Genomic DNA, 20913 nt, shown 5'->3' on the forward strand with positions numbered 1-20913 from the left:
AAATGTTCACTGAGCTGCATCTTTAAGGACTTTTACTCAATAGATGAAAGGCTAGAAAGAATGTAGAAGGTAGGAGGAAAATTTAGGCTTTATGCAATCTGAAAATACAGTGCATGAAAACAAATACATGAGACACAGTCTTGAAACTTACAGTACCAATATATAAAGATTCTAGGATGCTGAAAAGATAACATAAAGGAAATCAATGTAAAGAGCACACAAGATATATTTTTACTTCATTTTCTTATTAAGCATGGTCATGGTAGTCACTGCTTCCATGAGAGGCTTGAGATCATATGGGGCTCTCGAAACATCTGAACAATGGCTTTCCCCCCCAAAGTTGCACAATTAGTAACTACCTGTAGGCCCTTTTATCAGCAAGGGGCCCTGGGTACTAGGGATTCCCTTAAGTCACAGAATCTACTGGTACCCAGGCTGGCCCTGAATAGTATAAAACATTTTTTCTAGGTTAGCATACATTTCATGTTTGAAATTCCTAAACTGTCTTGACCCACATGTTCAAATCCCAGCAGAGCTGACTCAGCCCTTCATCTTTCCCAGATAGATAAAGTGCAGTTTTATTGTGCGAAGGGATAGTTCTCTGAGAATTTAAAAAACAAGGTTCTTTATGTCCTGCAAAGGTATAAAACATTCTTGTTTGTAAAGTAGAGCTTTACTTCAGTGTCTTTAGGGAAAATTTCCTCTGTCCACAGTGCTGACTTCACCCCAGAGATTCTTCTTTTTCTGTAGAGTATGGATGAGATTCAGAGACTATTTTCGTAAGCCCACGCTGTGGTTTACCTTGTGAAAGATTTGCACTGCTCCCACAGAAACCCCTGCTTCAGGAGCAGGCTGGAGGAGTGTGACCAGGGTGGTCCTGTGCCCTGTCAATCTCCTGCTTCAAGTTTCATAGGGGCTATGGCAGTGGGAAGCACAAGTTAGCCTGACCCAGGGACCAAACCAGCCCCCTCAGCTCTGTAGTCACAAGTTGCTTCAACACTACACCAGTGCTGTGAGTAATTTGCCCCTATGTCTGTAATTTCTCAACTGGGTAGCTTGAGGCTGATATTTACTCTATATAATTATACAATATTTACCCCAACAGGACCATATTTATGAAGAACAAATATTTCAAAAAATGCTCTTAATGTGGAATTAAAAAATATTTTCAGGAATAAAATGAGTTGGCTTGTTGCATGTTTCGGCACAACTTGATCCAAGTTTTGCAGGCACCCTGTCTCAGATTTTGTATCAGTTGCCTTAGCACAGCTTTTGATTTATTCTACAGCTACGTATATTGTGAGGGCAGACATAGCTTGACCTTCCCAGACTTGCTACGTTTTGATTTTTCCCATGACTAATAATAACAGAATAAATCCATGACGGTGTGCTAGATGCGTTATAGAGCACACAGCAAATACTGTCCCAACACAATCTAGTTTTAAACATTATTAAACCAATGAGAGTAATAAATAGTAGTGAAAGAGAAAAAGGAAGGATGAGGGTTACAATAGTAAGATTATGAGGTTACTTAGGTACATTGTGTGTATGTCTGAATGGCACAACTGCTTAATTTTTCTACATTACACCCCTCTTTGAATTTTTCCACTGGCTCCCCCTTCTTTTCTGCATCAAGTTCACATTGCTTGTCGTCACCTTCAAGGACATAACTTTATGCCCGCCTACCAACCTAGTCTCTTATCACCTTGCATGCCACCCCCTCTGCTCCATCCTTGATGCCCCATTTATCTGCTTGTCTTTGAAGCATCTTTATGACTTTTTCCTCACCACACCCTATCCAGGCTCTGCAAAACTGATCCACCAAGCTGCTACTTGTTCAAATCCAACCTTAAAGGTCAGCTGCAAATGATTTTTAAAAAATTGAGTTTTTGCCTCTTTTGTGATGTATTAAAACGTCTCTTTTTTTAACCTCAGGAATGTCAAATCTGATCTTTCTTGATTATGCTGGAAAATCTCTGGAGATCCTCAATATCATGTGTATCATGGGCAGTCACACCTTAAGTGAATGGGTAGTGGTTGAATCTGTAACACAAAGTACCCTCTCTCTGAAATGTTCTTAGTCATTTGAGTTACACAGGTATTAATAAAAACAAAACCCAAAGCATTTTAAGCAGCCCGATCAAAAATCACTTCCCCTCTCAGCTTTTCAGTCTCTTCAAATTTCTGACATTTTTTCTTTTTTGTCTGTCACCACATGGCCTTGTGAGATGGACAAAAATGGAAAATGTAATGTTTAAAATACAAGGAGGGTCTCCTGCTACCAGTACTAAAACATCCTTGGAATTTCTAAATATTATAGATGACAACTTTCTACCTCAAAAAGTGTTGCATCCAACATGGGGAATTCTATATTAGACCTGGTCTTGACAGATAAAGAGGAATTGATCATGGACCTAAAAATTAGTGGTAGCTTAGGTATAAGTGATCATGATTCGATCACGTTTGTTATGTGCAAACACAATAAAGTCCGACCATTAATATATCTACTTAATGCTTTAAAAGGGCCATTTTCACAAAACTGAAAACAATTATGAGCCAAATCGGTTGGCAGAAAAAATTTAAACAGAAAAATGTGAATGATACTATAATTGTTAATTTTTATAAACATTTTACTAGATGCCCCAAAAAACCACATTTGAGAAAAAAGGCCACACTGCTTTAAAAAATTAGCCCGGCTTAGAGTGGAAATAAGGGTAGCTATAACAAGAACAAAACCCAAACAAATGGAAGCAATAATACGTTTGTAATAATGAATATAAATCAGAAGCTAGGAATTGCAGATAATCAATAAGGGAAGCAAGAGGACATAAGGAGAAATCTATGGCCAACAGAGTTAAGGACAATAAGAAGGAGGTGCTTTTAAAGTACATTAGGAACAAAAAGAATCCCAAGAATGGTACTGATCCATTAATAGATGGAAATGGTGGAATTATCGATTATGTAGAAAAAGTAGTGTTCAGTAAATATTGGTTATGTATTTGGGCAGAAAAACAGATGATGTAGTCATGTGATGATAATGAAACACTTTACATTCCAATAGCAGTTGAGGAGAAGGATAAACAGCAGCTACTAAAGTTAGGCATTTTAAAATCAGCAGGTCTGGATAACTTGCAGCCAAGAGTTTTAAAAGAGCTGGCCAAAGAGCTCACTAGATAGTTAATGCTGACTTTCAAGAATTCTTGAACACTGGGGAAAGTTCCAGAAAACTGCAAAGAAGGTAATGTTGTGCCAATAGTTAGAGAGGGTAAACAGAATGACCCAGTCAATTATTGGCCTGTCAGCCTAACATTGATCCCAGCAAAATAATGGAATGGCTTATATACGACCCAATTAATAAAGAATTAAAAGACAGGAATATAATTAATGCTAATCAACCTGGGTTTACGTGAACAGGATCCTGTCAAAGTAATCTGATACACATTTTGATGAAATTTCAAGTTTATTTGATAAAGGTAATAGTATTGATGTAATATACTTAGACTTCTGTAAGTCATTTAACTTGGTACCTCACAACATCTTGATTAAGAAACTAGAACAATTCAAAATCAATATGGCACACATTAAATGGATTAAAAACTGTCTAATAGGTCTCAGAAGGTAATTGCAAATAGAGAATCAAGTAGGTATGTTTCTAGTGGGATTGGTTTTTGGCCCTGTGCTATTTTAAATCTTTTTTTTTGTAGTCAATGACCTTGAAGAAAATATAAAATAATCTCTGATAAAGTTTTCAGATGACACGAAGTTTGAGGCAATGGTAAATAATGAGGAGATCAAGTCAGCGATACACAATGATCTGGATGACTCAGTAAACTGGGCGCAAGCAAACAATGTACTTTTACAGGGGCCAAGTGTAAAGTTATATAACTAGGATTAAAGAATGTAGACCGCACTTACAGGATGGTGGCCTCTCTCCTAGGAGGCAGTGACCCTGAAAAAGATTTGAGGGTCTTGGTGGATAATCACCTGAACATAAATTCCCAGTGCAATGCTGTGGCCACAAAGGCTAATGCAATCCCTGGATGTATTTTTAAACAGGGGAATCTCAAGTAGGAATAGATTCATTATTTATTTATTATTTTACCTCTGTGTTTGGCACTGGGAAATTGCTACTAGAATATTGTGTCAACATTTCAGAAAGGATGTTGATAAATTGGAGAGGGTCAAGGGGAGAATGATTCAAGGACTGGAAAACATGCTTTATAGTGATAGACTCGAGAAGCTTAATCTGTTTAGTTTAACAAAGTCCGTAAGCACCTACATGGGGAACAAAAATTTGATGATGTGCTCTTTAATATAGCAGACAAAGGTAGAACAAGATCCAATGGCTGGAAGTTGAAGCTAGACACATTCAGACTGGAAACAATATGTAAATTTATAACATTGAGGGTAATTAACCATTGGAACAATTTACCAAGGGATGTGGTGGATTCTCCCTCACTAGATATTTTTAAATCAAAACTGATATTTTTCTAAAAGATATGTGCTAATTCAAATAGGCATTAATTCAGGGAAGTCCTATGGTGTGCGTTATGCAGTAGGTCAGACTAGATGATCAGTGGTCCTGTCTGGCCTCAGAATCTATGAAAAACAACTTTTGAAACATACTCTTCGGGTCTTTTTAGTACATTACAAAGGAGCACGAAAAATGTAATGAGCCCATATTTTTCCTTTGCAAATGACCTTTAAAATACAGAGAGACAAGGTGGGTGAGGGAATATCTTTTATTGGACCAATTTCTATTGGTGAAAGAGAGAAGCTTTTGAGTTACAGAGAGCTTCTTCAGGTATGGGAAAGGTAAAGGACTCAGGACATGTCTACATATAGCTGTGCCACTGTAACAGCGGTTGTGTAGCTGCATTATACCAATGGGAGACAGCTCTCCTGTCGACATAATAAAACCAGCTCAATGAGTGGCCGTAGCTATGTCGGCGAGAGAGCATCTCCCACCGACATAGCGCTGTGCACTTGAGCGCTTATGCTGGCAAAACTTATGTCGCTCAGGGGTCTGTGTTTTTTTCCACATGCCTGAGCAACAAAAGTTTTGCCGACATAAGTGCTAGTTTAAACCTGGCCTCTGTGTCACAGCTAAACACAAGGTGAAACAGATAGTTTAGCATACATTAAAATTTATCAAGACCATGGTTTTTAGTGTCAAGCAAAGTTATGAGTTTAAGCTCGTCTTTTGAAGATGATGAGCAAGTTTCCTTTGAGAACAAAGGAGTGAGAGGTCAGATATGGAGCGACAGTTTTGTGAAAACTGTTTGCCCACAGGTGATGTGTTGGGTTCTTTTTTTTAAATCATTTTCTGTTTGAGTTCATTTGAGAGCATAAGGATTGTCTTGTTTCACCACATAGTTGTCATTGGGGCATTTAGTGCACTGGATACGGTACCACATTGTGATAGGCATATGTAGGACCCATGGATCTTGAAAGGTGTATTGTGGGGGATATTGATCATTGTAGTAGTGGAGATATGTCTGCAAGTTTTGCATCTGTTGTTCTTGCATGTTTGAGACACACATGGTCAGTCTCCACTTGCTGTACCATATGGGGAACACAGACATAACAAGTGCCTCCTCGGTGAGGGCTTCATCATTGTAATTGTCACAGGGTGAGTTTCACCTGCTGGGGTTGAGAGGGCACGTGCACACAGGCCCTCCTGTCCTGTGGGGACATCACTGTGATTGCCAGATGATCAGTCTTATCTGCTGGGTTTGGGGCACACACATGAAACAAGTACCTCCCCTCTGCTCAGAAAGTGCCTCACTGTGGAATGCTTCATAAGTCAGGCTCTCTTAGGTCAGGGTGGAGATCTGGAATGTGGGGGTGCGCACACACACAGTAAGCCCCTCTTTCCCTAGGGCTGCACCACTCTAATTGCTACACAGTGAAAATCCCATGGTGAGTGGCAAGGGGGAAACACACACACACACATATAATCAGCCCGTCTTCTCCTGAGGCTGCCTCCCTGTAATTGCCACATAGACTCACCTGCTGGTGTGTGTGGGGGAAACACACTACTAAGCCCTTCCTTCCCTGGGGCTGCATAATTGTAATTATGTGTAATCTGTCATCTGTTGGGAGAAGGAAGGTGTGTGGGGGGGACACATAGCCCTGGCCTCTTCCCCAATACGCTGTATCATTGTAATTAACTTATGCTCAGACAGGGGCATAGGGAAGACGGGAGGGAGCATCCACAAACACGATCCCCTCCTGCCCTAGAGCTACATCACCGTAATTGCTGCATGGCCAGTTTTTCACCTGCTGCATCGGGGTACAGGTAGGTGCCAGGGCAAACCCCCATCATGTGCTGCCCGACCCCGGGGGCTGCAGCATTGTAATTGTCAGACTCACCTGCTGGGGGCGCATGGGAGCACAGACAAACACACTAAATGAACCCCCCCGCTCTCCTGGGGCTGCATCGCTGTAATTGTCAGACCCACCTGTGCGGGGGGGGGAGGGAGCGCCCCCAAACACAGACAATGAGCGCCCCCGAGGCTGCATCTCTGTGACTGCTGCATTCATAGTGAGACTCGGCAACACCGGCCCAGCCCCCCCCGCGCAGCGCCTCGGCCGTTAGCAGCCGGCCCCTCACCCGCGCGCCTGCAGGGGGCCGAGCGTCCGCGCGAGCCCCCGCCGTTGCCTCCTGCTCAGACTCCTCCGCCGGGACGTTGCTGACCCCGTGGCAAGGGAGGGGGGAGGAGTGAGGGACTCCCCTGGCTGTGACGTGTGTTGCCATGGTGACGCCCGGGCAGCGTCTCGCTCAGTGTGGAGTGGCTGGGGGACGACAACAAACATGGCGGAGAGGAGCAAGACGGCAGAGCCGGGTCAGTGCCAGTCGCAGTCTCAGGGGGGAAGGAGAGAGGCAGAGACTCCTTACCTGGGGTTAAGGGAGCGGGGCCCTTGCATGGGGGAAGAGGGGAGACGTCCCTTCAGGTAGGGGTTAGGGGATGGTGCCCTTCACTCGGGGTGCGGGAAAAACCCCGCTTGACTTCGGGAGGGGGGACCCTTTGCCCAGGGGGGCAGAGGCCCCTTCAGAGGGGGAAACCTTTGCACAGGGAATACAGGGGGGAGACCCCTTTACACAGGGGGTTTTGGGGAAAGGCCCCTTAGCACAGGGAATATAGGGGGGAGACCCCTTCACACAGGGTTTTTGGGGGAGAGGCCCCATAGCACACAGAATGCAGGGGGGAGACCCCTTCACACAGGGGTTTTGGGGGAGAGGCCCCTTAGCACACAGAATGCAGGGGAGAGGCCTCTTCATACAGGGGTTTTGGGGGAGAGGCCCCTTCACACAGGGAATGCAGGGGAGAGGCCCCTTCACACTGGGAATGTAGGGGGGAGACCCCTTAACACAGGAAATGCAGGGGGAGACCCCTTCACCCAGAGGGTTTGTGGGAGAGGCTCCTTCATACAGGGAATGTAGGGGGGGGACACCCCTTCACACAGAGGGTTTGTGGGAGAAGCTCCTTCACACACGGGGGTGGAGGGAAAAGCACCTTCACACAGGGAATGTGGGGGGAGACCCCGTCACATAGGGGAATGTGGGATGGGGGAGACTCCTTCACTCAAGAGGGGGGACTAAAAGTCCCCTTCCCATAGGTGATGAGGGTAGATGGAGCATCTTTCTTTCAGAGGTGACAAGGTGGTAGTGAGGAGAGTCCCCTTCACACAGCATCGATGTGCATATGTGTGGGAAGAGGTTTCTCCTTTATGGAGGCGGTGGTGGGGAGAGCCTCACTCAGAGAGCAAATGAGATAAGAGGGAGTATCCCCTTCAACCAGGGGACAAGGTGGTGGTAGAATAGTGTGCTTTCTATAGAAGGTGGGGGGAGCATCCCCTTCACACACGGGACAATGATCTACTTGATCCAACACGTGTTGGTTTCTTAATAAATTATATTTTTAATGGGGACATGGGACTGGGATTTAAAACCATATCACATGCTGGAGGTTTGGGAGTTGTTCAGCAGTTGTCCCCTTTCCCAATGCCATTAAGACCAAAGTGCCTTGAGTTTGCTGAGTTACAGCATACTGAACACTTTATACTGAGGTAACACAGGTTACCTTTTGGACAAGATCCTAAACAACTGGATTCTGTTCACTCTGCATGGATGCTAATGATTCCACCGTTATGCTTATTGAATGAACAGAGATCTGTGGATGAAACTGAGGCCCTGTCTTTCTTCATGGACATTAAAGGTCCCATGCAGCTTTTGTTTCTAGGTGTAGGCATCTTTCAAGTGTTCTGAGATAGGACTGCTGCCCTTTCCACCATGTGTGAAAATAAACGCCTCCGAGACACTTCTTGGAGAGTAAGGGCATTAACCTTGTTGAAGATAAAACCAGGGTAATATCACTCTTTGCAGATATTAAACATCCTATGGCACTTCTCATAAATTTCCCTGATGCCTTTGGCCAAAATTTCCCTTATCCCACAGCACTGTGTTGCATATTGTGCATCTGCTATCCATTTCCACCTAGAAGCGGCGTCATTTTTAGCAGAGCTGCATATAGGTAGGAATGTGATTTTGGTCCCTTTGTTATGAAAAATGGAATATGTGTAAAATGTTGTTTTGCTCTGAAAGCCAGTGTTATGTAGTGCCTCATTTATGCTTTACTTTGCCCTTACAGCATATTGCTTTTCTTCCTAGCATCTGAAAGGACAAATTGAGCCTTTTTGTGAAGTAACTATTGTTATCCCCATTTTACAGATTTGGAAACTGAGGCAAAGGACTCTTAAGCCACTTTTCCAAGGATCACAGGAACATACAAATTGCCATTCATGACAATCATAACATTGAGCCACCTAATTCAGTATGCTATCTTTTATGGTAGCCAGTATCCGATGCTTCAGAGAAAAGTGACAAAACCACCATAGTGGACAGTTATGGAACAACCTTTCTTAAAGGCAAATTTCTTCCTAAATCCTGTAATTTAGTGGTTGGCTTATGCCCTAAAGCATGAGAGTTTATACTTATTTTAAGAATCTATCCTAACTAATATAAATGTGAATCTTCTCATTTGTCTAGATAAATATCTAGTCCTTTGTTGGATCCTACTAAGCTCTTGGCCTCAATGATATCTTGTGTCAGGCAGTTTTACAGATTAGTCACACAGACAAAAGTATTTCCTTTAATTAGTTTTAAATTTTTACCTTTTAATTTCATTAGGAGTCCTCTTGTTCTTTTATTATGAGAGGATAAGTCAGTTTACTTTTTTATACCATTCTTATTTTTTATATCTGTATCATGTTCCCTCATATTAATCTCTCTAAGTGAAATTCTCAGTAGTTTCATTCACTGTTGACACAGAAATCTTTTCATGTGTCTAATCATTTTTGTTGCAGATTTCTGAACCCTTTCTATATTTCTTCTTTTTTTTTGAGATCATGTGACTAGAACTGAACACAGTATTTCAGAAGAGGGTGTCCCATCGATTTATATTAAGATGTTATATTCAGTATTATTTCTTATCCCATTTTTTACACATCCCAAGACTTTGTTTGCTTTCTTAATCACAGTAGCACATTGAGCAGAGGTTTTCACTTAGATGTGCACAGTGATACTCAGCTCTTTTTCCTGAGTAGTTAAAAGTTAATTTGCAACATGGTAAACATTAATTCTTGCAACATGTGTTACCTTGCATTTGTTGACATTGAATTTCATCTGTTATTACCCGGCCCAGTTTCCTAGCTTTGTTAGGTCTTCCTGAAGACCTTCAGTCTTCTCTAATCTTAACTAACCGAAATAATTTCATGTCATCTGCAGATTTTGCCACATCACTGTCTGCCTCTTTTTTAGATCATTAGCAATGTAAAAAGCACTACCAGTTCTATTACAGGACCTTGAGGAATCCCAGTGCTAAACTTTTGCCATGTTCAAAATTGACCATTTATTCCTATTCTTAGTTTTCTATCTCTTAGTCTTTTTCTAAATCTTGACCAAACTAAGACAGAAATGCTTAGTTTCCTCCTTCTGGAGGACTTTATCAATGTTTTTTGGAAAGTCCAAATAAGTTATGTCAACCAGAAGAATCTGGAATAGAATCTTGTGTACTAAAAATCTCCTGTTTAGACATTTTTCAGTAAGTTAAACATTGATAACAATGGGTAAAATTTTCAATATCACGTATGTCCAATTTTCAATAGTAATTTACTCTACTTAGGGCCAAATTTTCAAAAGTATTTAGGTACCTAAAGATCCTCTTGGGATTTTAAAAAGCACCTAAGCATGTTAGGCACCTAACTGCTTTGATTTCAATAGGAGTTAGGTTCCTAACTTGATCCGTCACTTAGGCACTTTTGAAAATTTTATCCTAAGTCCAAATACATCGGGTTTTGAAAATGTCCTTCATTTCTTTCCTCTACCCTTAAGATTATTAAGGTGTTTCATTCAATTCCTTCTAGTAATTTATTTTTAGGGAGAGGTAGGGATTTCACCCCTGTTCTATTTCATAGCTATGAATATTCAATATTTTCCACTCCTAGAGAATGCTCTTTTCCTTTTCATCTACTTTGTATTACCCTTTTTTATGTATAGACCTCCATGTGGCTTTCCACTGACAGCAATTCTCAGAATTTCACAAATAAGTCATTGCTATTTCCTCCTTACACAGTTGTGATTTTTTTTCTAGGTGATTTTTAAGGAAAAGTCAAAGTTTAAATTACTCATACATCTTACAGGGTTCTAAATTAACTGTCCCTGCTCAAGAAAGACAGCACAATAGAGACCTCTGATCAATGTGCAGCTGCAGTCAAAGAAAGCTAACAAACTGTAAGTTGCCTAAGGAATGGGAGGGTGAATAAGACACAGAATACTACAGTGCATTTATATATATCAGTGTTCGCCTTCATCTGGAATAGTGTGTGCAGTCTTGTCATCCCATCTCGAAAATGGATATTGGAGAACTAACAGGGATTCAGAGAAGAGTGATAAGAATGAACAAGGCTAAGGAAAAGCTCTCATATGAAGAGAGAGTGAAAAGACTGGGATTGTTTATTTTAGCAAGGAGACAAATAAGAATTGATAAAAGTATATAAAATAATTAAGGGTGTAAAGAAGGTAGTTGGAGAACTTCTGTTCTCCCTATCTCATAACACAAATGGATGTTCAATAAAATTAAATGTTGGAAATTCAAAATAGATAAAAAGAAATACTTTTTCACACAAGTAATTAAACTGTGGAACTCATTGCCACATAAAGTTGAGGAGGCCAAGAACTTAACTTGATTCAAAAGAGGATTGGATATTTATATGAATATCAAGAATATCCAGAGTTATAATTAATTATAACAAAAAACTTCTAACAGATATTAAACATCATTGTTCAAGTCTTAAACCAATCTTTACCTATTACAGATCAGATTGAGATCTATTATGAAGGGCAGATTATCACACATTTGCCTACTGTGGTTTATTCATCTTCCTCTGAAGCCTCTGGTATTGGCCTCTGTCAAAGATAAAATTCTGGACTAGGTGGACATCTGGTCTGATTCTGTGTAGCAATTCCTATGTTCTTATGTTGATTAAAGTGTGTCTGTACTCTGAAAAGTGACTGTAAAAATGGCATCTCAATAGATCTGTTTCTTGTGTATTTTCAGACTAATGTACTGATTTTAGCAGCAACATTCAGATTTTATTGCTTTGAACTTTTGTTAGTCCTGCAGACCAAAACAGAGCTCTGGGAGAAGAAGGTAGATTCTATTCTTTCTTGTATTTCATCAACAGAATTGTTAATACATTTCATTCAGTTAGACCTGTGCAATCCTAACTGAAGGCTGTAAAGTTGCATGGTGTCATCAAAAACATTATTTGAAGACAGTGGGGTTGAAAAGGTGAAATTGTAGTCATAATTTGGCCTGCAGCATCTTTATTATAGTATTGGTGATGATCCATGAGAAGGAAGAAATTCAGCTCGACTCTCGTAACCTAAATGGAGTTTGCAGGCCTGATAGAAAAGAAACCAACAATGCATCTTTTAACTTGCAAATTGAGCACATTTGTTGTGGAAATTATTGAGAGACAACAAATACTGAACTACATTTTTCTAGTCTATTTTCATAGCGGAGCCACACTTAAAGGACGTGGGAAGTATGTTGTTATCTGCAGTTTTTCCTTTATACAACAAAACAGAAGCAAAATAATTTTTTAACATCACATGCAACTGTTTACATTTATAAGTTTACTTGCAATATCACATGTGACCCTCCGACTTTCCTATATTTTTTGTCTCAAATCGACTTGAAATTCTCCTTTTATTTGCTCTCATATCAATTCCCCTGATTGTTTCTCCCAATTGTAAATTAGCAGCTGAAGTAGTGGGGAAAAAGTGGTGGTACTTTTCCACTGATGTGGCAAATCCTTCTCTTCATCCCTCTCTCCTCCCATCTTTTTCCTCTGTTTCTCTCCCTTTTTATCTTTCTTTCTCTTTAATTTCTGTTCTCTATTAACATTTACTTTCTCTTTCAACTGTTTTCTCTTTAATCTCCTTTGTGCTAATTTCACTTTTATATGTGTCTCCCCCATTCCTTTTTTTGTTAGTGCTTATCCCTTCTTTTTGCCACACCCTTTGTAAAGAGCTTTGCAGAAGTAGTTGACTAGGGTTATTCACTTTCCTTTTGCATCAAGCTGCAATCATTTCTGTAGGACTAATTTCTGCTTGCAGTTGGCTCTGAGCTTCACATACCAAGTCCTAGTCAGTTTCCCTCTGCAAGTTCTTAGCGCCAATTTTTATAAAGTATCCACGAATATTGCATGCTTCCATATTTGGGTGCCGGCCATGAGACCTACGAGTCTCAAGTTGGGGACCTAAAATTAGAGGTAATTTAGTTAATCTTCACATATGGAGTCTACTGCAAAATGAAAGTGATTAGGACTAGTTAGTTTCCTTTCAGAGCTGCTCAGTTTGACTTCCTGCTTTTCTGCTAAGCTCACTTTGATGTCTGATATCTTTTTAAAGGACACTGGATATAAGAAGATGCCCAACTTGGTTGAACGTTCTTTCAGACTGAGGTTCAAGTTATCTCTCCAATTCTGTAGCAAAGAGACAACCTTACTAACATATCTAGGGAATATTTAGGCGTAGGTGGATGAGACCACTAAATCCCTTTAATTAAACCACATACAGACAGGATTTTGAACCACTAACCTACCTTCTATTGGCATGTGGCATGCAGAAATACTTGAATGATCATCCTACTTGTCTGGTAAACAGAAAATAAAAATTCAGTGAATGAATTTAAATTTGCAGAAATGGAATCAGGCTGCAGTTTCACTTGTTACCCCATTCTTCCCAGGTTGCCCTCTTTCTTTCAGGAGCTGTATTTTCCTCCGAAGACTTGCAGCTCTTTCCAAAGGCCTGAGAGAGAGTGACTAGCATGATCAAAGTATGCCGGTTATCCTCCTAATCTTTTAAGAGTCTTCTGTCTGGGACAGTTGTATCTGAATCAGTATTGCTACTTCTAATATGTATTTGTTCCATATTTGTTAGTCATTTTGGGGTTATTAATATTGTGGCCTGCTGATGTTACATTTGGGCCACTGTCCTTTTAATTATAGTAAAAGGAGGGAAGGCAGGTACTCCCGTGGCTGGAGAAAAAAAAATTACAGTTGAACCTTTTGGTCCAGCTTCCAACAATAAACATGTTCTTCACTGAATGTGTGTATTTTATTGATCACTTTATTACAGTTTCAATTGTATATATAATATTCTTTATTTCCTGTCCTATGCTAGTGTGTGGTGTTGCACTACACTGTCTCCTGTCTCCCTCTGCTTCTGTCCTTCTTCCCTCCAGCTCCTGTCCCTCTTTCTATCCTTCATCACCTCTCAGAGCTCCTGCCCTTCCCCTGTTTGCACCCGCCTCTGCACAGGCAGCCTTAATCCTGGTATTTCCTAACTTTGGAGTGCTTGACTTTGCAACCTAAACATTCTTTTACCACAGTTTTTTTTTAAATGTAATTTTATTATTTATATCACAGTTGAGTCTAGAGACCTCAATCAGAATTCAAGCTTTATTCTGCTTGTTGCTGTACAAACACATAAAAAGATGCATTTTCTGCTCTTACAGTTGAGGGCACTGATCCTGCAACCATTTATGAAAATACCTAACTTTAAGCATGACAAGGTGGCTAAGACCAATTTCTGTTGGTGAGAGAGACAAGCTTTTGAGCTTATAAAGAGCTTTTCTTCAGGTCTGGGACACATACTCAGTGTCACAGCTAAATACAAAGTGGAACAGATTGTTTAGCATAAGTAGTTAACACATATTTCAAGAGACTATTCAAGGTGAAGTGACCCATTAACACCCCTCCAGTCATAGGGCCATCATGAACAGACTACCCATATATCCCGCAAGAACTTGCTTCAATACAGAAATAAAACCCCCTCTGACTACACACCCTTATTTGTTACCTACCACCTGACAGTGGAACCCAGATGGGATATTATTAAACAATTACAACCCATGCTTCTTGGGGACTACGACCTGACGGAAATCTTTCCTGAACCTGTCTTTATGATGCAGTCCTACCAGTCAAGTCAATGCTTGTTTCTTGGGCCCAGAACTGGCGCTCTGCCATCTGCAGCTGCTCTGTAAATGCTGCCAACAACTTTGAATTGTTTCTTTCTATGGCCCACAGCAATCCCACTTCCAAGGAATCGCCATGTTCTCTGCAGCTCCTCTGGCAGCTCTGCAAATATGGCAGGACCAGGCGCTGATGCTTGCAATGCTCATCACAGTAGTGCACAGCTGTGCAGGATTCATGCTTCTGACACAGATGGTAGACACCAAAGAGGAACGCATGGGTTTGTGGGGATTTTTTAAAATAGGCACGAAACATTATGGAATGCAGATGAAATTATGGGATGAAGAACACTGCATTATGGGACGTTGAAATCATATTCCCAGTCATCCCTGCACAGCTTGTTTGGTCCCATGAGGCACTGCAGAATCTTTCCAAACACCCTGTGCTAGATAATGGTGAGTTGCACAGTGGGAGAGCTACCCACAGTGCACTGCTTTCTCTATCGATGCAAGCGCCGCCGACACAAGGGGCATAGTATGGACACGCAAAAGCAATTTAATTACTGTGCCGGCTGTATGCTGATGTAATTTAGGTCATCATGCAGGGGACTGGACTAGAAGACCTCTTGAGTTCCCTTCCAGTTCTACACTTCTGTGATTCTATGACATAATTCTGTAGTGTAGATCTTGCCCCAGATCTGAAGAAGAGCTCTGTGTAAGCTTGAAAGCTTGTCTCTGTCACCAACAGAAGTTGGTCCAATAAAAGATATTATCTCACCTATCTTGTCTCTAATATCCTGGGACCAACATGGCTATAACAACACTGCTTATAACTTTAAGCATGTGAGTAGTCCCATTAAGTTCAGTGGGAATACTCACATGACTAAAGTTACTCATATGCATATGTATTTGCATGATTGGGCCCTATTCAAAAACAAGTGGTATCTAAATGTGAAAGGAGGGGGGATACAGTCAAATACATTTTTATATATACAAACGATGTGTATTTTAATTTTTTTCATTAATTTTTAACAAAATATTATTATAAATCAAGTATTGTATCAGCTGTCCCTATCTGCTCCTTCACCCTGGCATCATAAATTGGCTAATTTCTTTTAGATATTGTGGCAGATTTTGGGAAAAGGGATTTGAAGGAGGAGGTCTTACTTATTAAATGTAGTCTAACTTTTATTATTAATTAAATAGTTTAACTATTATTAAATACTCCATATATTTTTACTTGCAATAACTGATAACATAACATTACCATTTTATGAAATTAAATTTTAAATCTATATTTGAGATACCTAACATGTTACCGTTTTTACTTGTAGTCAGTAATAATGTTTTACAGTCATTTGAACTGTAGATCTCTCAGTACTTTTCCTTCGTGCATCTCTACATTGATGTTAGTTTGATTTGTTTTCTGTACAGTAATAACATTTCACTTGTGTCTCAAACCCCGGAAATACTATAACTTCAACTTGGCCACTTGCTTAGTTAAGATATTGCTGAATCTGTTTCCTGTTAGTAAGAAGTATTTTCTATAGTTCAATCTGTTATTGCAGTGTTAATGCAAAAGTGTTAATAATATATACTAAATCACTTTGCTAAGATTTTATTTTCTTGGAACATATCAAAATCTCAAACAGTTATTTGTTGTTTAGCTCTTCTGTTCTGCAATCCTTTGAGATATTTGTGGGTAAAAATTAAAAAAAAAATCAGTCTTATGATATGGAGCAATATGCTCTTATAAAGCATTGATTAAATAATAAAGGGTGATGTCAGCTATATACATGTAAACTGGTCAAGTATCAAAGGGGGACAATGCATAGAGAAGCAATTTCTTTACACCTTCTAATTATTGCTTTGTGGAACAGGCAATTCTAGAGAACAGAAGTAGAGAAGCTATTCTCAGCTTAGTCTTAAGTAACTCACAGGAATGCTTCAAGAATTAGCTAAAATTGAACCATAATTAATAGTGTAATTAATTTCAACATCCATGCTGAGGGAATCATTCCAAAAGTAGTGCTAAACTTCAGAAATGATTTTTTTTAAATGAAGAAACTAGTCAAAAAGACTCCAAACTCAAAAGTGAGAAAATTAAAAATTTCAGACACAGCATGAAGTCTAGTTAAGCATACTGTAATTGAATCTTGGAAGGCATGCATGCCCCTAAACAAAAATGAAGTAGGAAGGCAAGGAAAATATAAATAAAAAAAAACCACAGTATGGTTAAGGTTCAAGAAACAAAATAGAAAATCAAAATCCTGACCATGTGGCTATAGAAAGGGGCAGGTAAACATCCAAGATGGGAATTTGAAGAGCAAGTAGCCGTTGACATTCAAAGAATCATTTGAGTACATCAGAAACAGGAGAGCAACAAGAGAATGAGTGGGTCCACCAGACTACCTGGGATATAAGATGGCTAAGAACATTAAAGACACTATGCATGATTTCTTTGCATCAGTCGTCACCACAAGACCTACTTTTTTCAGATAATAAAGTGAAGGAATTGCTAGGCTGTTAGGGAAACTACACAGTCATAGCCAGTGGGGAAAAATTGGGTCAGTTGCTCGTGGAGATTCAGTGCTGCTATTAGGTAAGACATAGGATGCCAGTGGCTCTTAAGAAAGCTGCTGTGCATGCAGCTGTTGCTTAAGAAACTAACTCTTGACACTGATAATCTGACTAACTATTATGCAATATCTAATCTTCCATTTGTATATCAGATAAAGAAGACTATGGCAAAAAATCGTGCACAATACTTAGAAGTTTCAGATCTCCTTGATCATTGTCAAGTTGGGTACTGTCTTGTGTGTGGTATAGAACCAACACTGGCAAATGTGTGTGTGGTATAGAACCAACATCTGGCAAATGATCTATCTATTTAGTTGGTTACATGACTCATTACAGAGAACACCTCATAGTCACTAATGGACTTTAATCTCACAATACCATGTGAGGTAGGTAGTTATTACTCTCATTTTCCAGATGAGGAATTTAGGCACAGAGTAGATTAAGTAATTTGCCCAAGACACATAGGAAGTCTGTGGCTGAGCCAGAAATCAAACCAAAGTCTCTTGATTCCCATTCCACCAGACTATTCAGCCTATCTACTGATCTCCTCTTGGCAACAGACAATGGATAAAAATCAAGTGTCCATGCTGATATGATATGATCTATTAGCTGCTTTTAGTTCCATTGATTTGTTGTTGACTTAGCTGAAAACCCTAGTAGGAGTAGACTGATTGCCCTTCAGAAGGTCCCAGAGAGTAGTTTAAGGAAGTTTGCTTTTCTGTCCCAAGGTTGTCTTAGGTGGGCTCTGCAGCGGTCCACTTGTCTTTCTTGTTCAATGTGTATATGGAGCTATTAGGAGAGCTAGTAAGGAGGCATGGAATATTGTATTTTCAGTATGCCGATGATCCCAGTCTTTCTATTTTTCCCCCGCTTGACTCAGCCAAGGCTGTCAAATATCTTACCCAATATTTGGTATCGATTGGGACAAGGATAGATGAGGGCTAGTAGGTTGGAAATAAGTCTCGGCCTTTCAAGCAGGCTCATGTAAGCCTAGCTCCTTTTTGTTTCTTCTACATTCTCTTTGATGACCACTCTCATCACCCTTCCTCTCCCCCCCCCCCACAAGGGGCACAGAAGGTGCAGCAGAATGGGAACCTCAGCCCGCGAGGGCCACAAATTCTGACCTAGGCCTGCAGAGTCCACAAAGCCTCACCCTATCACATGAGCCTAAGGCCCATGACCAAAATCCCAAGTCTTTTATGTTTGGGAACCATTCATTTTATTCTCTTAACCACACTGGAAACCATCTACAGGGGGTGCCAGCAACTAGCTTGGTCGCTTCGTCCCAACCGACCCACATTGCCTCGTATCACACAATTCCTATCCAATTCATTCCCTCACAGCCAGTAGCCATATGTCAGCCCCTTCATCTGACAAATATACGCCATCATGTCTGAAAACTTCCAGCTGATTGTAATGGGTGTCCCTATGCTGTATCACTGAATCCCCTATGTCCAGGAATATCTTGGTGATCTCTCTATTCACTTTCTTTCTACCCTTGACAACACAGGCTGGATCTGTAGCTCCCCACCAGACCTGCTTTGTGAGCCTTTCTGACCATCCTAGCCTCACCTCCGGCCATGATTATCTAATAAAGCTAACATTAAGTTAACTCTTAAGTTAACTCCTGTACAGCCCCTGAGCTCATTCTTCCCGAGGTGAATAACCAGGACATGAGGTGGGTGTGCATTGCTTGTCAACGAGTGCAGAAGTGGCATGAGCTGCTCCCAGTGCATGTCTCTTCTGCCGAACCACTTGATTCAAACCGGTTCATCCCTGATGCCCTACTGAGATCCAGCTGCTGTCCTGGCTGCCCTCTTGAGGACTCAGTATCCTTTAGAGTGCCTGCAAATCCAGATATTGCATATGCTCCATATAGCTCCTGAAACCAAACAAGCACATTGGTTAGTTACATTTTTTTTTTCTTCCCTGCCATCTTTTCTTTGGTGCAGACGTAAGTCCTGTAACACCTTGATTTCCAGCACCTTATTGCCTGCACCGGCTATAGGCCAACCCGCCCTGGAGTCACTGACGTCACCGCCCTGATCCTGAAAGAATGAGTAGCAAATGTTTTGAGGTCAAGACCGCATAGCCCAAGGTTTTTCTCAATATTCTGATGAACTGGTACTTTGTCAGGCAGCTGCCATCACCATGTATGAGCAGCAGTCCTGCCTGGAGGCCCTAGATTTTTAGCAAGGCTCTTATTGCCTTTACGGGGCACAAGCGTCTACCTGGATACCCCTTCAACACCACCCTTTCCCTTCTGGTCTGTTTTCCAGTATCTCAAGTGCAAGGACGCTGCTCCTGCAGATAGTTGTACGGCTGTTACATTTAACGCATGCTGGGACACGTCTGCAGCTGCCATAGACACCAGCTCACTCATTCTAAAAGTGCCAAAGAAGGCAACAACAAATGCTGCCTTAAATAAAATGGCCTCCTTCCTACAGTTGCAGACCCATGGCAGAGCCTGTACTAATTTTGTCAGGGTTTCCAACCTGTCGTCCCTCCAGCGCCTGCCTCTCATGGCCCACCCTTGTAAGAGTTTCCACACTATAAAATGCACACATGAGTCTGGGAAACCCACCAACCTACTTCAGTAGGACAGGCCTGCTAGCTGGCAGAGATAGTGGAGGGAGCACAATCACAGTGGGTCAAACATACCACACTCTTTTGGTTTTGTTACTTTTAATGAATAACTACCAGCAATGGAAACTTCTCTGGTTTTACATTTTATTTCCCAGTACAGTATGGCTGGGCATTTCTCAACTACCTCCTAAAATAGAGGCACACAAAATTAGTGACCACTTCTGAAAATGTGGGCTTTACTAAGTTGTTAAAGGCCACACACAAAGTCAGTCCCAGAAATGTGAATAGAAGAATCCAGGGACCAAATTCATCACACTAGTTGTCATTTAAATATACTAAGTGTTTTATTTGCAGTTATCTTGATGCAATGAAGGAAGTCTCATTTAACATTTTTATAAAATGACTCAATTAGTCATAACATTATTTGGTCAAAAGTTTTTATATATACTGAACTATAAAAACAATAGTAGTATTCTTGCATATTCAAGTTATCTGTTGAATTACATAATTCTTAAAGGATCAAAACCATTTGAATGACATAACATGCTTGCTTGTGGATAGGCTAATTGTGTGATTCAACACATGGTAGTGCAGTGATATGCATATATCTTAAACAATAGTATAAACAAAGTGTGCAATGAAATCTGAATATCTGCATTTCCTAGGTGTATTGTAATGGCAAAGCCAAAATGACTTTAGCCACTTGAGAAGTGCAGTGTACTTATGATGATTTGCTCTTTGAATTGTATTTCATTTAAAGAAGTTGTAATAAAATGTAGGTACTTTTTGGGAAAATAACATCTCCATACATGGGAGGACATGTACTGAATAATCACAAATCCCTGCATGGCCAATCACATTTTACTTTTTCAGCAGAACTATTGCTAGTCCTTGAGCCAGATCTAGCTGATGTTTTTTCAGTGTAACTCTGCAGTAACTCTGTCAATTTCATATATACACCTCTACCCTGATATAATGTGACCCGATATAACATGAATTCGGATATAATGCGGTAAAGCAGTGCTCCGGGGGGGGCGGGGCTGCGCACTCCGGTGGATCAAAGCAAGTTCGATATAACGCGGTTTCACCTATAACGCGGTAAGATTTTTTGGCTCCTGAGGACAGCGTTATATCGGGGTAGAGGTGTACTATATAAAACATGCAGTATTATGCATTTAAAGTAAACACTTTATTAATTACCTAT

At 40.6% G+C, this 20913-nt stretch overlaps 1 protein-coding gene across 1 annotated transcript in view; it reads left to right on the top strand.

The window, feature by feature from the left end:
- The first annotated feature begins 14682 nt into the window (after positions 1-14682).
- LOC113406570 (cytosolic carboxypeptidase 6-like) overlaps positions 14683-20913 on the top strand; it is a 1366737-nt gene continuing 1360506 nt past the window's right edge. Inside the window, exon 1 of the mRNA XM_029911596.1 lies at positions 14683-14824. Coding sequence (XP_029767456.1) covers positions 14683-14824 — 142 coding nt within the window. The remainder of the gene's footprint in view (positions 14825-20913) is intronic.

Source organism: Terrapene carolina, unplaced genomic scaffold, assembly GCF_002925995.2.
Source record: "Terrapene carolina triunguis isolate 2854851 unplaced genomic scaffold, T_m_triunguis-2.0 Scaffold105, whole genome shotgun sequence".
NCBI lineage: Eukaryota > Metazoa > Chordata > Testudines > Emydidae > Terrapene > Terrapene triunguis.